The sequence below is a fragment of the Chinchilla lanigera genome, unplaced genomic scaffold (genome assembly GCF_000276665.1).
Source record: "Chinchilla lanigera isolate Chin_1 unplaced genomic scaffold, ChiLan1.0 scaffold00047, whole genome shotgun sequence".
Taxonomy (NCBI): domain Eukaryota; kingdom Metazoa; phylum Chordata; class Mammalia; order Rodentia; family Chinchillidae; genus Chinchilla; species Chinchilla lanigera.
The window spans coordinates 2,955,272-2,971,174 of record NW_004955448.1 but is presented as its reverse complement, the minus strand read 5'-3'; the positions used below and the strand labels follow the sequence as shown (position 1 = coordinate 2,971,174).

Below are 15,903 nucleotides of genomic sequence, written 5' to 3'. Positions count from 1 at the left end.
GCCCAGGGTCTCCTGGATGCTAGGCACCCACGCTACCACTGAGCTCAGTCACGGGGTCCAGAGGGGCACAGAGCATAGAAGAATAACAGTGAGAACGCTTTTTGCATTTAGCTACTCCTATATCTAAATATTCTTTAAATAAACATTTTTATTGTAATACCATAGACAGAAATAAGAAACGTTCTAAATTTGAGTGAATATAAATTTTATGAAGATATTTGGAGAAAAAAATTGTTTGAAACTAGACACATGAGCCAGGCATGGTGGCACACGCCTGTAGTCCCAGCATGCAGGAGGCTGAGGCAGGAGGAAAGAGGATCTCTTCGAGTTCAAGGCCAGCCTCAAGTGTAGAGTGAGACCCTGTCTTAAAACAAACAAACAAACAAACAGAAGATAAACCTCAAAAAATAACTTAATTTGGTCTTTTTTTTCCCCTTAATTTTAAAAAGAAGAAAAACTAACAAAACAGCAACAATGAAGACAAAAACAAAAACAACATAGAAACAACAAAAGTGATACATGACTTCAAAACAAAATAATAGGAATTAAAAATGGTGCTACATTACATACTGTTATTTTCAACTAAGTGGCTCAGTACACCAGATGTAAGAATGCAAGATTGATCAAAGACAATAACAAATAATAAAAAAAAATTGGAAACAATACAGAACTTGACAAGGCAAGACAGTAGGAATTCAGCAATGATTCTTATATTACAGATTGTTGCCTTCAAATCAGTCATTCTCATTACCAGATACAAGCATGCAAAACTGGTCAAGAAAAAAAATTTTAAGCATTAATTCTTACTTTAAATAAACCACAGATATTGGCAATATGCCTATTCCAGCTATCCTTGTATATACATAAAAATTTTGTTTTTCATTTAAAGAGAAAAGAAATAAATAATGAAAACAAATGCATAAACAAAACAGCATAAAGCAATATAAATGATACTGAATTCTAAAAAAATTTCATGGGTGACACAATCATGGCAACACTGCTACCTAATCAAAACAATCATTCTGGGGCTGGGGATTTAGCGCAGCGGCAAAGCACCTGCCTGGCAAGTGCAAGGTTGTGAGTTCGGTTCCTGGTACCAGAGAAAAACCAAAAAAAAAAAAAAGAAAACAATCATTCTGCGCAACCTACTCAAATGACACTTAGTTTATTTTTCTTGATACTTACAAACATGATTGCAATATATAAAACAGTAAGTTAGAAAACAAGTCATATTTCTAAATAGCAAATATACAAAAGCCATAACCCTTTTTTGAAAGTGTTAATAAACCAATAAATCAAAAGAACAGATTCTTGGGAAACTTCTTGAGATCACTTCAATGCATACACACATCTGAATTCAAACATTCCAGACCTACCAAACGCACAAAAGCTTTGAGTTCTGTTTTGGTCTGCATTAGTCTCCATGGCTCCTCAAAGCTATCTAGAAGCAGCATGCTCATATACTAAGCTACAAGAACTCCCACAGTCAGGAAGTACAGGCTTTCTTTTCAGGCTGTAAATTCTATGATTCTTTGTGTTCACAGAATAGGTAAACTTCTGGGGTTTTCCTGAATACTGAATTTAATAACCAGTGTATTTCAGCCCCACCCAAAAGCTCTACTTACAGAGTTTCTCTATTCCTTTTAGGGCTGTAAGGTTAAAGTTTCATTGCTTATTGAGCAATAATTGCAGTGATTACAAGCTCAAGTTTCAAAGTAGAATAGAAACTTGGACAGGTTCTGCCAATGACCACACACGTTGTTCCTGTAAACACTCACATAGGGAACATTAGGCTGGGAACACACGCTCTAATTTTAACCAAACTATCCATACAGAGCATACAAGATGCAGAATCTTTGTTGGAAAACAGTGCTTCATGGAAAACAGAAAAAACAAAAAACAAAAAACCATATTTTCAGAGTTGAGAGTATCGAAAACAAAATAATCATTATATCTGCCTCTACCAAATTTGTATGATCATGGGGAAGACTGAAATGTTTTCAGTTAGGTCAATTCTTGATGTGCTGTTTACAAAAACTGTGGTGCAAAAAAGGGCAGGACAATAGTGAAAATTCACTACCTCTGCTGTGGTCCAGTCCCTATGGCTTTTCTTATATAAAATGTAAAGGAGCCTACATAGTAAATTTATCTGATCAACAATATTGTTCCTTCATAAATGATTAAAATAAATTTTGAAATGTTAAATAACTTGACCAAGGTCATACGTGTTTAGGGGTTAAAGTAAGAAATATTTAGGTGGCTAAAGTAACACAACTCATAATGTCAAAATCCTGAAAGTAACCTACATATCCACCAACAAATGACTGGAAAAAGAAACTGTGTAGCCTGTACATAATGGATACTACCTAAAAAAAAAGAAGAATAGATCTGAAATATTTACAGGAGAATGAATGCATCTGAAAACATAAAGTTAAGTGAAATAAATCAGACACATAAGCTTAAACACTATATGATTTCTCTCATTTGAGTAATTCAAAGTACAAAGTAAAAAGCAAAATAAAGATTCAATTAAAAGAAACAGGGAGATAGATCATATTAATAGTAAGGAGTCCAAGAGATAGATGGCGGGGAAAGGAGAAGGGAAGATTAAAGATTTGACACATGTCACTCACATGTACCGACTATTTACGATGAGTATAATCCTTATACGCCACAAACATGAGCTAAATAATAACAGTTACAACAACAAGAATAACAATAATAATGAAATAGCAAAGGAGATCTAGAATTAAAACAGAGAAAGGGAGGAGGTTAAGGAAGGGAAGGGCAATATAAATAATAAGAATAAGTATGTGTATCTACTACCTAAAAAAAGAATGTAAGCATTATGTTCAGCAAACTACTAAATAGATAAGAAAATAAATAAACAAATACTAAGAGTACTATAGAAGACTTTGGAAAACAACTTTCTTCTCCCACAAGTTAGTGTGTGTCTGTGTGCATGAGTGTGTGTGCTCTACATGGAAATATAAGGAGAAAATACTAAGTTACCTTGTTGAGATCAGCGCTTTTGACATTTTAGTGTACTTCTTACTGCATCGTTTTTCTGCTCTCTGACATATTTGCTTTTTGACACCTAGAATTCACTATTTCTTATAGGCACCTTATTTTCCTTTAGCAAGAGATGGAAGAGGACAAAAAGTAATCTAAAAATTGTTTATGCTCATGGATGCTAGGCCAGTTAGGGTACAGAGATAGAAAGAACAGATTTTTCAACTAGACGCAATGGGAAAAATTATTAGTGGTTATATATTAGATGTGCCTTATATACAAAAGCACAGCAAATATTTGTTGAATAAATAAATCAGTTATCAAATAAAATATCTGTACTTGACCAAAATTCCAAAAAGGAAATAATCCACCCTTTCAGTCATACTTCTTAAGACAATAAAATCTTATGTAATGTTCAGTTTTGATTTCTATCTTAGTCATAAAATATAGCTAGAATAAAAAGATGTACATTTTAAAATGTTATCTCTGCTTTTGTAAAATAAGTCTAAATGTTTAGTCCCTCTATCTGACTGTAAATTGCTATGATGAAACATACTTGTTTCAATTTATTAAAATATATAATCAAATAATTTCTCTGAGGACTGATATAAATCCTATTAAATGAAATAAGAAAAAATTACAACTTTGTACATTTTCATCAGACAGGTGGGGCCCTGTTGTGCAGAAAACACTCATCTTAGTAAATATTCAACACACTGAATATTATAAAGCAAAGTTTACATCCTATATATAGCACATTTACAAGTTAATTATCATTCAAAATTCAATATATTCTTATGCAAGAAACTAGATATATTACAAAAATCAGCATATAACAGTATTTATGTCATTTAATGTAATTTTTTTAATCAGTCACTTTCTACTTATGCTTTTATATATTTATGTACAATTATTATCTAGCTTTTAAGTAAGGAAACACTGAGAAGTAACATAGTGGAAAATAGATACAGAATGCAGGTAAAATGCATAATATGGATGGACAAAATTAAGTACTACTTCAAATAAATAAACTTGTTATTGAAGAAATCAAATAAAAGGAAAAAATTTGAGCCTGGAAGAATGAACATGATCACTTGTAGTCAAATGGTTTTAATCCAAAATCGTGACATACTTAGGGATTGTTCTGTCAAGGACTATCATACATTTCAACAGCCGGCATTAAAGATTGGTCAGCGCAGACTTTGGAGACACAGAAAAATGAATCTTAAATATTCAATAATTAATGAAATGAAAAAGAAATCAAAATGAGCACAACTCTGATTCTAGTTAATTACTGCAGGCAAGTAAATTGGGAACAACAGCAAATTCTAAGTTTAAAAATATTGTTGATCTTTATTGTAGTTTAACTCACAACATTAGGTTGCTTTTACTGTAATGTACTCTAATAGAATAATAAGTGTAGATTTCACAGCTTTGAAATGGAGCAATTACAATGAGAGAATATGTTCGAGACTTGGCTGTACAGGATTAAATTGCTGAATACAAGAACCTCTGGCTGTGTTGCAAAAGAGTACATGCATAGTCCTCTGAGGTCAAGATAACACCACACTGAGGCAGCCTAAGACATGGGCTGCTGATAACCTCTATTCTAGAGTAATAAATGGTCAACCTGAGAGATAAAACAGTTCTCTTAATTAACAAAGTTTGCCAAGTGGAGAAGTCTTTGAACTGACTTCCAAGGTCCTGCTCAGTTGCCATGCTTGCCTCAGTATCCTTTGTTTAAAATCCAAATAAATGTGGGATCCCTAAAAGAAGTTCTTTATCTCTACTACCAGAGAGTCTTCAACTTCCTAAGTGAGTTTTGGCCTTCCTGGATGCTCCAAAATCGTAGTACTGGTCTCTTTCATTTAAACCATTCACTGTCCACTCATTTAGGATACTGGGGCTAGGCCAAGACCCTGATAAGAACAGTACCAAGGAGAGAGGAATTATGTCACTAGATGTAATCTTTGGAGGAGGAGCCCTCTTGAGTCTTGCATGTTAAGAACTGAGAAGACTCTCCTCAGACCTTGGAGATAGTGATCAGCTATTCTGAGTCATCTTGGAATATGACGTAAAACTGATATTTTTCTGTATGAAATGCAATAAAATTTAAGTACCTATACCATCATCAATCCTGGTTTTGTTTTTTATCAGGATCTCATTCCATGTTTCCAAAGTGTGGCTTCATAATGAAGGTGAGACATGAAATTATCATTAGAAAATTCTTTAATATCTACTCACAGAAAAACATTCCCATATACTTTACAATTTCTTTTTACCCTGTGTGAAATACGTTAAGAAGTTTTACTTTGAAGAATTTGAGTTTCTAAGTCGTTTTATTCTCACTAACATGCAACAGCTTTAAATATTAATGGGATTCAGTGAGCTACTTCCACACATGGACATTGCATTCTCTATTCCAGTTCAACAGTCTTTCACCCAAGCTTTGTCCACATCATATCAGTCTCTATTAATCATTGAACTGATTGACCTTTGCAGTTTCCATATATGGTATATTTTATAGTAAAATATTTAATCTGTCAATAATTTTTAATCAATTTAAATATTTAAATATTTAAATGAAACATAACCATTAAATATTTTGTAATAGAATTATAATGAGACTACACTGAATTTATCATATCAAATCAAATAAAAATCAAATAATTATATCAAGAAACTAACAGTACAATAATTAAATAATTTCATAACTAATTATGCCTTCTCGTATAAATGAAAATATTATGTTTGCAATTGTTTAATTTTTTTAGTAATTTATACAAGAATTTGTGAATTGTTTTATACTTATTCATAGAGACAGATTTTGAAATCATGATTTTTACTGGGAAATAGTAATCTGATTAAAATAAACATATTAAAAATTTTATTGATGTTATTTTTCATTTTGAGCTTGTTTTCTTCACTCTGGAATTATTCCAGTTAATTAGTTTAAATACCCTAAACTGTCTTTTCATTCAGAGTATGAGCAATCTGAAATCAGTTATCAAGCACTTATTATTTTGATCAACTAGTCTTATTAATGTCTGATATATTCATTATTTTATGAAAAAAATTCTTAGTAAAGTAATAATAATAGTTAAATCACCATGTATTGTTATCTTTAAAGTAGTTACTATACAAGACATAGACCAAAAAAGATTTTTGCAAATAAAAAAACATAAAATTGCAAAAATGTCTTTACAATGAGCTAAGGGAAACTAGTAATATAAATGAAGCGAATAAGCATATATAAAATAATTTTGAATCCACTGAGTAGGTAATTTTGGAAAGTATTTGAACTCTTTTATAGAGAGAGAGACAGAGAGACAGAGAAAGAGTTTATCAGGTAACAGAAATCACTCTTTCATAACTTCATCTTTGCATGAACTGAATTATTTCAAAATCTTCCTGGAGAATATTTAGGACTTATGAAAGATAATTCTTTCAAATTGTAAGCTTTTCTTGCTTTAGTATCTTTGACATCACAAATACATTTTATTTTTGACTTTTGCATTCTCTCAGAGTTTATGACATCCCTTCATCACATCTTGACAAAGAGCGGTACAAATTACCATCATTAGAAATTTTAACAGGCACTTCCTGGATGTTGACACTTTTGCCTTAGAAACCCTGTTATGGCAAGGCTTCACATATCATCTGCCTTAGCGTCTACTAAATAAATTTGCTTCTTTTCAACTGGTATTGAGCTGAATTTCCAAAACTCATACAGAGAAATCATTATTTCTTTTGTAGTATGTCATCTTCTGCTTGTAGCTCCATTTAAGTCAAATAAATGTTACATTTTAAAAATAAATTTTAAATACTGAAAGGTATTTGGGCAATTATTTTCAATTTTGAGCCTATAAATACTACCCATGGAGGCTACTTTTGGAGACACTTGCACTGGGCTCTGATCTCCTGCCAGGGGTTACAGCGCACTGTGGAAAGACAGAGCAAGAGACAGAGTGGCGGTGCAGAGGGAATCCAGATGACCAGTTGTTCACAGGGAACAGAAGGCCACAAGGCAGCCAGAACCTTGGTGTTCATTGACTGAGGAGGGGATTATTGGATGACTCAGAGGGCCATGGTGTTCTTACGCTGAACAGATCTTATATTGAGAATCATTCCAGATGTCTCAGAGGGCAGTGGTGATTTTAAACTAATGAGGATCTTGCCCTGGAGTGTCACGGCATCACAGGCCCATTAGGGTCTCCTGGCCCCAGCCTCAGTGTGTAATTTGTGGTCCCGAGCAAGCTAAAAAAATTGTGTGTATTGTTGATGAGAAACTTTTAACAACCTAAAGGCTTTTTTATGTTTCAGCCTGAGTTGTGCCCAGGCTTCTAAGGTGAGCATCCATATTGTCCACAGTTTACATTTATATTTAGGTTATTTTCAGGGAAAAGAACTTACACATTTTTAAAAATAATTTGAATACTTTGATAGACTGCATTTCAAAAAATTCTGAGCAGTTTCTACATTGTCATTTTGAAAATGCAAAAACCTAGTTCAAAGAGGTGAAGGGGGTGTGTCCAGATCACCAAAGAGTAATAAACAGGAGTCATAATAAAAGCAGACTGTGTGTGTGTGTGTGTGTGTGTGTGTGTGTGTGTGTGTGTAAAGCATGTGCTTGTGTATGTGCATGTCGCATAACTCTGGGCCATCTGGTTTTCTTTAGCATCTAAGTTTGAATGAATGTAATAAACTTTATTTCATGGTTATTGCTACACTGACTCCTGGGACACAACTTTGGAAAATGAAGTGCATTGCAATGAATTACAATGTCTTTAGGCTTTTTTTTTTTTTTTACTTATTTAAGAGTCCAATTATACATCCACTATCACAAAGATAAGGATCCACTACAAAACAAAATGTTAAAACAACAACCTTTCTTCTTATATATAGAATAATTATGTGTGAGTACAGATGATAAAATTAAATGTGTGGAATGAGTTATAAAACTAAGTCAAACAATACCAAATAACAATGTAGATGGGTATTTATTTAAGTAGTGAAAATAATGCTTATCTCTGAGTTACCAAAATATGCCAGTAGAAAGTTATCACTTTTATAACTTCAAACTATTGGCATTTAACATTTGAGCTAATCAGTGAATGACACTGATCTGGCTTGCAGGTTATTTTCAGAGCAATCTCCAGTTCCTACACACTATAGTAGCTGCACAATTTGCCACATTTTCTCTCAGATATCCGTCAGTTTACTTTTGTAAAAAAAAAAGTGATAAATGCTTTCCAAATCTATCTATAGATCATTAAAAAAATGCAAGAAGAAGGGAAAGGAAAAGAGCGGAGAGGACAGGAGGAGAGGGGAGGGGAGTGGAAGGCAGAGGAGGGGAGGGGAGAGGAAAGGAAGAACCTCCTGCCACATTTCTTCTTCAGAGAGCTTTTGTGAAATTGTTGAACAGTTCTCCTTTCTATAATTCCATAAAAATGAAGTCAAAATATATAAAATATAGAGTTCAAATAGTGTTTTCATGCTTAAAATATTAGAAATTAAAAGAATTAGTAACTTCAATTTATTCAAGGCTAAATCTGAAGTATTTATTTTACAGTTGGAATATTTTTCCATTATATCAAATTTAGATATTTTTCTGCAAATCCACTTCAAAGAAATGCTTAAAGACATTCTTAGATGATATACATTATAAGACTACTATACACCTTCACCATTTTAGCTTATGGTAGGTAACAAATTCTTAAAGGCTACAAGGAGTCAGACTAAGAAAAAATAAAGGAAAATAATTTCCAATCTTAATTACTTTTAACACAGATGAAAAGTGGGAAGGGAAAGATTTTTTAAAAAAAGAAAAAAAAACAAAATGTATTGTGTGTGTGTACTCATTCCTCAGAACGATTCTAGTTTGGTTTTGGGTTTTTTTTTTTGTACCGGGAATTGAACTCACAACCTCGTGCTTGCCAGGCAGGCGCTGTGCCACTGACTTAAATCCCCAGCCCCTCCTCAGAACGATTCTAAAATGCATATCTTGGAAATATGCACTAATGAAAATTTAACAGTACTAAAAAATTACATTCAAGTGGTTTTATTTCTTTTCTTTGTACCAAATGTCATCTTGTCATTTTCTAAGCGTGACAAATTTTATGGTTTGCATAGTATTGGAAAAGTGATCTAGCACCAAAAATCTAAACTCATTTGACTGCACCCATTTTATCATTTTTTTCCTTCTATGAAGAAGGAGAAATACTGTGCTGAAGTCATGTATTATGTTAGAAGAATAAATTGTTACAGTTTTCAATCTATTATATATTAAGCAATCAAATCACTGATCTTTTATTTTCAAGAAAGAAATAGCACTGTTAATCTTAAATAACATCTTACTTTCACAGTAATTAATAGATCATTGTTTTAACAATAGTTTGGGTAATTTTGCATTTATTTAACCTTACTGTGGTACATATTTGGACAGAGAGGCTGGGTCAATTAGAGTGTAGAGATTGCATAACAGGATTGCATAACAGGATATGAAATTAGAAATAAATAACAGCCTAGCTAGTAGATAAGATGTAATGATTGTTTGAACTTAAGTTCATGATCATTGTAAGGAATCAAAACATAAGAAGTGTTTCAAAAATTTTGAAATGCTAGATAAGTCTGTTAAGAGTTTTGCTCACATAAGTGATATTTCTCCAATTTCACTTTACAATGATCTTTCTGTATAATATGTTCAGAGTAGTTTCTAAGGGGACATGGTAAAATCAGAGAAACCAGTTACTCTATCATTATTACAGGATGGTAAAAGAAATAAGATATGGTTCAATTCCTCAAATAAATTAAGGATGCTACCAAAAGGACTTGCTAATGTATTGATGTATTAAAGAAAGAAAAGAAGCAAAAGTTTTGATATTAAGGTTCCCTTGCAGTCACAAAAAAAGGAGACTTTTGAATTTTCTATTTAGTAAGGTATAAAAGTCCTTGAATGGCAAAACCTCACTTTGAGAAATCCCTAGATATTTAAGTGTGGTCAAGTAGGCCCTTATACACCAAACTGTACTTCTGGGTGGGTGGAGGTTATTACAGTCATCAACATAAAACTGAGCTCAGATAAAGGAGGAGTCTGAGCCCTGAGACAAGAAACACTCCAAGTAGAAGAGATCTGTACACACAGCAAATGCAACTGAGAATGACTGGCCCAGGAGCTAAAATGAAATCAAAGAGACCATAGCTTGTGCAGCCAAGTGAAGTTCTTTAACAAAAAGGGAGACTCCAGATTAAAATTTGCTTGTAGGCACATCATGAATAGGGCAGAGAATTGAGCCTTGAGTATGGCAATGTAGCAGTCATTCCTTTTAAGAAAATTTTGCAAGTTGATAAAAATTGATGACAGTGGTCATAAGAAAACTTGGTGAGAAGAGAAAGAAAAAAAACACTGACACTCACAACTTAAAAGGGAAAGGGTTCAATTTGACTCAGAGGATTCAGTATGTGGTTGGCTGGCCAAAAAACAGATAAATTGAAGCAAAAATGTATGGTAGAACATAGCGGCTCACTTCATGGTTGCTGAAAAGCAGTATTTTCCTGAAGATACTTCCTTCTCTACTTTTTCTTATTCCACATACCTGGAGGTGAGGAAATAACACCTGGGAGAGTTTACAGTCCAAAGGCAAGCCTTTCCAACTGGGCCCCGCCTTCTAACAAGCAGTACATTGAGCTATGAACATCAGGGGATTAATCCAGTACTACTGCTCAGATCCAATCGCTTCTCCAGGAATCTTTTAATCCTGTCAAGCTGATAGTTAAGGATAACTGACAGAACAGAAGACTCACTTGAGCATACTATGATCCCTAGGCATCATGAATGACATTGTTAAGGGCTTCTAATATTTAAAGAGAGAAAATTTCAACACTTTAATGGTTTTATTCCACCATATTTAGCTGCAAAGGTATATGTGCAGGGTGTAATTCTGACAAACGAGTAGACAAGTAGAGATCAAAGAGACCTGAGGGTGCCCTGTTCTCACTGACCATAGACCATACTGTAGTGAGGAGTAGAAGACATTACATGACAGCAATGTATAGGAGTCCAGTGTTGGTTTACTCCATGAGTTACAAGTACCTCAGATATTACTGAAAATGAGGACCCAACTTAAAAGTGCTTGAGTGTCTGTTAGGTACAAAAGTGATATTTTTCTTGTCACAGCACATTATAGCTCATGGCCATGAGTGCATTTTACTCAAGGACCACACAACAAGATTATTGGAGAACTGGAAATCCAAATTGACAAAGGGGCTGTCTTAATTAGTACTGAGATTATCAATGTGATAGTGACATATTGAGAGTAAACATAAGAAGGTCTTTTGGAACCTAAAGTAATGAAAAACTCCGGTAGCATTGTTATGTAAAGTTGTAAGCTGTTTTGAAAATGGCCTGTGATAAAATATGTCATCTCCTCCCCTCTTATTCCCTCTTTTCTTCTTTTAATACCTCTTCAATATCCTCTTCTTTTGACAACTCTGTAATACATAAACAATCATTTACTTAGAGTAAAAGAACAGTGCACATTCCATTCAACCCAGCTGTTCCCCTTCTGGCTATTTTCTAAGAATTGAAAACATCATACCACAGAGATATATGCGCACCCATGTTTATAGCAGCACAATTTGTCATAGAGAAATCTTGGGAGCAACACGAAGTCCCATCAGTTGAGGAATAGATAAAAAGATGTACCTATAAAGAAGATAAACTAAAGTTTTTTTATAAATAAGTAGGTGCAACTAGAGACCATATTCATAAGTGAAATAAGTCAGACCTGCATGTGTAAACACCATAGTGTCTCCTTAGTGTAAGAAACTGAAAAAGTAAATAAAATCTGAAAGGTACAATAGATATTGTGACAGGGAAAGAAACTGCCAGGAAAGGAGCAATAAAAACAGGGCACAGTCTGGGTTTTGCCTCCAGGCTCTAGTTTGCTACATCCAAACAAGACAGGAGGAGTGATGGTCTTCAAAGAGAAAAAATCTTTTCTTACATTTCTCTTCTTCCAATTATAAATGGTTACTAACACACAGAAAAGATATTGCACAAAAAAAGAAATTAAAAAGTAAAATTTACAATATACTAGGAGAGTTGACAGAAATAGCACATATGCGATGAGAAATGTTGCATGAAATCCTTCTGAGTATTTTAAAAGATGGAAGATATTTACAGCAAGAATTATTATACTACAAGTGGAACTTCAATAGATCTCTCCAAACCACACCAATTTTATTCCATATGGATTTTATGATGCATTCATATTTAGTGTATTTTAAAAACACATCAAGAATACACATTTTGCTATAAATTTTTCTTTAGCCAACTAATATACTGATTCATCGTTCTATGGCTAATTTTGAGTTGCAGAAAGGAAGCTGCTCCGTGGAAGCCATCCTCAACATGGTTATGGGTCACTTGAACTCCAGCATTCCGAAGCCTGGTGACATACATGAGTCCATCATCTCTTAAGACATCATACTGACAAGTGAGGACATAGGTCAGGGGTAAACCACGCAACCTGTTGTCATCTGCCAACAGAGGAGCTGCCCTGACATCCAGGAACCCAGGATATTTTTGAGATAATTCAGAACTACCATAAGTTGGGTTGGTATAAACATGTCCTTTTCTAAACCTCTCAGGAAGCAAGGAGCTCCAGTTAACAGACTTGAAGAGATGACTTGATTCCTCAGGTACATGCTGATTGGAAAGCATGGCTTTCTCGAGTGCCCTGTCTGTGGTAAAGTATTCACTCCAGAGCCTGACCATGATTGACTTAGACAGAATCGGCATATGTGAATTTTCTTGGTATGATGGTAAGTGTAAATCAAGAGGTTGAAGTGCAGGATAAATTAAAGCCTGGATCTTGACTTTAGTCTTGACTTCTGGATCACCTAAGAGCTAAAGAGAAGTTAAGAGGATTTGCACAAATTACTTGAACACAGTAAAATAACTGCAACAAGATAACTTACATATAAATTCAGCCCTCAAAAAATGACTTAAGAAATAAGCAAACTGCATCACCCACTTTGACAAAGTTTGAAGTGTTTAAAAGACATTCTAGAACTAGATGCTCCTTAAGTAAGCATATGTTAGACTTAAGAAAAATCATGTACTCTACATCTTTTAAGGATAATGCAAAAGAACCTAAGTAATAATTAGTAAGTGTATGTAATAACTTTTCAACTAAGAATGACATACAAAAGCAATGGCACATAGACATGTAAATTTAACTCCATTATTTTTCTGTTAGTATAAAAGCCTATTAAAATAGACCAGTGTAAGTTTTGCCATAAAGAAAAAGAATCCCTGAAGTATTTCTGACTTTGCTTTGACCCCAAAGTGAGATGCTGTTTTCAATTTGGGAAGGCTTTCTTTGTGAGACATTCCATGAAAATTATTCTCCCATATCAGGCCCAGTGTGCTAATTTTTGTAAAGATCGGTGGTCAGAAAAGTGGAATGCACAAATATTACAGTTGAACAGAAGTGATCCATAAAAGTATTTCTTAATAACATTTCAATTTTTGAGAATATATTCTTTAAAATGTGGTTTTATATGTTCTCTAAATGTTTATTATACTAAAAAATTTTTATGTATTATTTCAAAATAAAACTACTGGTACTGAATATACCTTAAAATTTTGCAACTTGGGAATCTGTCTGTTTTTTAATTATAATTTTCAAAATAGGTCATTTTGAATATTTTGAATAACATTTGTAAAGGTTGTATAATGTTACCAGATTTTTTAATGTAAATATATGCAAGTGGCCCTCAGAATAACTGTGAGATACATGTGCACCCATGTTTATAGCAGTGAAATTTCTCATAGCTAAATCTTAGAAACAACCGAAATGCCCATCAGTTGAGGAATGGATAAAAAGATGTAACTATAAAGAAGATAAACTCAAGGTTTTTATAGGGAAGTGGATGCAACTGGAGACCATACTCATAAGTGAACTAAATCAGACCCACATTTGTAAACATCACAGTCTCCCTAGTGTAAGAAACTGAAAAAGTAAATAAAATCTGAAAGATACAATAGATATTGTGAAAGGGAAAGAAACTGTCAGGAAAAGGAGAAATAAAAACAGGGCACAGACTGGGTTTGGCCTCAAGGCTATAATTTGTTACATCCAAACAAGATAGGAGGAGTGATGGTTGATTTTTCTCTATAGATGAGGAAATGAAGGCTTAGAGAGACTAAATGTACTGATCAAGAAGACATTTACACACGCCTTTATCTCAGGACAATTCATGTCTCTCAATTTCTAATCTTTCTTGAAATAATATAGGATTTTTGAATGTGCTGATAATGGTCTCAGATTAGTTAGATTATTTTGGTAAGGGAAGGCTATGCCACAGAGGATAATTCAATACATTTGAATCTGCAAAAGGGTTAAAAGTCATTTTCTGTTCTCATTCATCTGACTAGTATATTTCACTAACACATATCAAAGTTTAATTCAATGATCTACTCAGATTACTGTTATTTCATTAAGAAAGTGAATGAAACTTTGACAAGAACAGAAATTTTGACAGTTTGATGTATTATCCATTTTTAGTAATATTCTCTTCAATATTACATGCATTGTCACTTTTATATTTGCAGATACATATTTATCTGTTTTTAAGTAGACAATTTTGAAAAACAGAAATAATGAACATCTTACCTGCTGAGTCACTGCTGCAGCTAAATTCCCTCCTGCACTGTCTCCAGAAACACAGATTCTCTCAGGGTCTACACCATAATTTTCAAGAACAGTTTTGCGTAAGAACCATCTTAAAGCATTGTATACATCTTCAAATTGGATTGGGAAATGATATTTAGGTGCTAATCTGTAGCTGTAGAGACAAAACAGTTTTCTTGTCATTTTCTCAAAGATTAAATAGATATACCTGGCAGAAATGCACATGTAATAAGTGTGCAAATTCTTGAATTAGAACTAAAGGCAGCCACATAGGTGCAAATCATGAAAGTGAAACTTGGCTGTGCACACATGTCTTCAACTTTTTTTTCTCTTCAACTCTTGAAGTACCCACTACCCTAATTTAGCAGGGTCATTTGATCTCCTAGAGTTTTGCCCTTGAAATAAACTTCAGTAGCATGTACACCTAGGCCGTTGTGCTTGATTGACCAACACTATAATTCTGAGCCTCAGGCACATTGCTTTGTGCTTCTGTCTTCCTGTATAGTACTGCACTGCTTAAATACAAGACATATAACATTTAAAAAGTGAGTAATACCCCTTATATGAGTTATGTAAAATGCTCAGATTCATAGAATCAAAAAGTAAAACACTGACTTCTAAGTGCTGTTGAGAGGGACAGATGGGGAATCAGTAATTAATGGGTTGAATCAGATAAAGTGGATATTCTCTAGAGATCTGTTTTACAATATTGTAATAAAATTAACAATAAAGTACACTTAAAAGTTGGTTTAGAAGGTACACTTACTATGTCCTTATCACAATAAACAAATAAATAGTAAGTGAATAGAGAGTACATTCCAACTTTAAAAAGCCATGTAAGTTGGGCTGCTTTCAATCTTAGCTTTACACAAACACTGTGGTTAGAAACATTCTTGTATCTAGATTTAGTAAACATCTATTTTACTGTTTGATATTTGCCTGTGGCATTGATGTGTACAGTGTTATGATGTACATGTAATTTTAGTTAGTAGTGAGTGTCAAAGAGATTTGAAATCTATTTTTTCTTTAACTATGAATTTATAAAGGTCTTTTGTGTCTATTTTTGCCAAGCTTTGGTGTTTTAGGCCTTTTTCATTTTAGTCATCATATCAAATCTGGAGGTGCTGCACGGTGCATTTGATTTATATTTTCCTGGTGTGTACTAAATGTTCTTATATTTATAGACAATTTT

The 15,903-nt window shown here is 33.5% G+C and overlaps 2 protein-coding genes across 2 annotated transcripts in view; both read right to left on the bottom strand.

The window, feature by feature from the left end:
- LOC102019755 (arylacetamide deacetylase) overlaps positions 1 to 15,903 on the bottom strand; it is a 328,447-nt gene that overhangs the window by 275,684 nt on the left and 36,860 nt on the right. The gene's annotated exons all lie outside the window — the stretch shown is intronic.
- Positions 12,229 to 15,903, bottom strand: part of LOC102005530 (arylacetamide deacetylase-like) — a 20,174-nt gene continuing 16,499 nt past the window's right edge. The window contains exons 4-5 of the mRNA XM_005393035.1: positions 14,694 to 14,865; positions 12,229 to 12,922 (exon numbers count right to left, since the gene is read on the bottom strand). Coding sequence (XP_005393092.1) covers positions 12,326 to 12,922; positions 14,694 to 14,865 — 769 coding nt within the window. The 3' untranslated portion in view covers positions 12,229 to 12,325. The remainder of the gene's footprint in view (positions 12,923 to 14,693; positions 14,866 to 15,903) is intronic.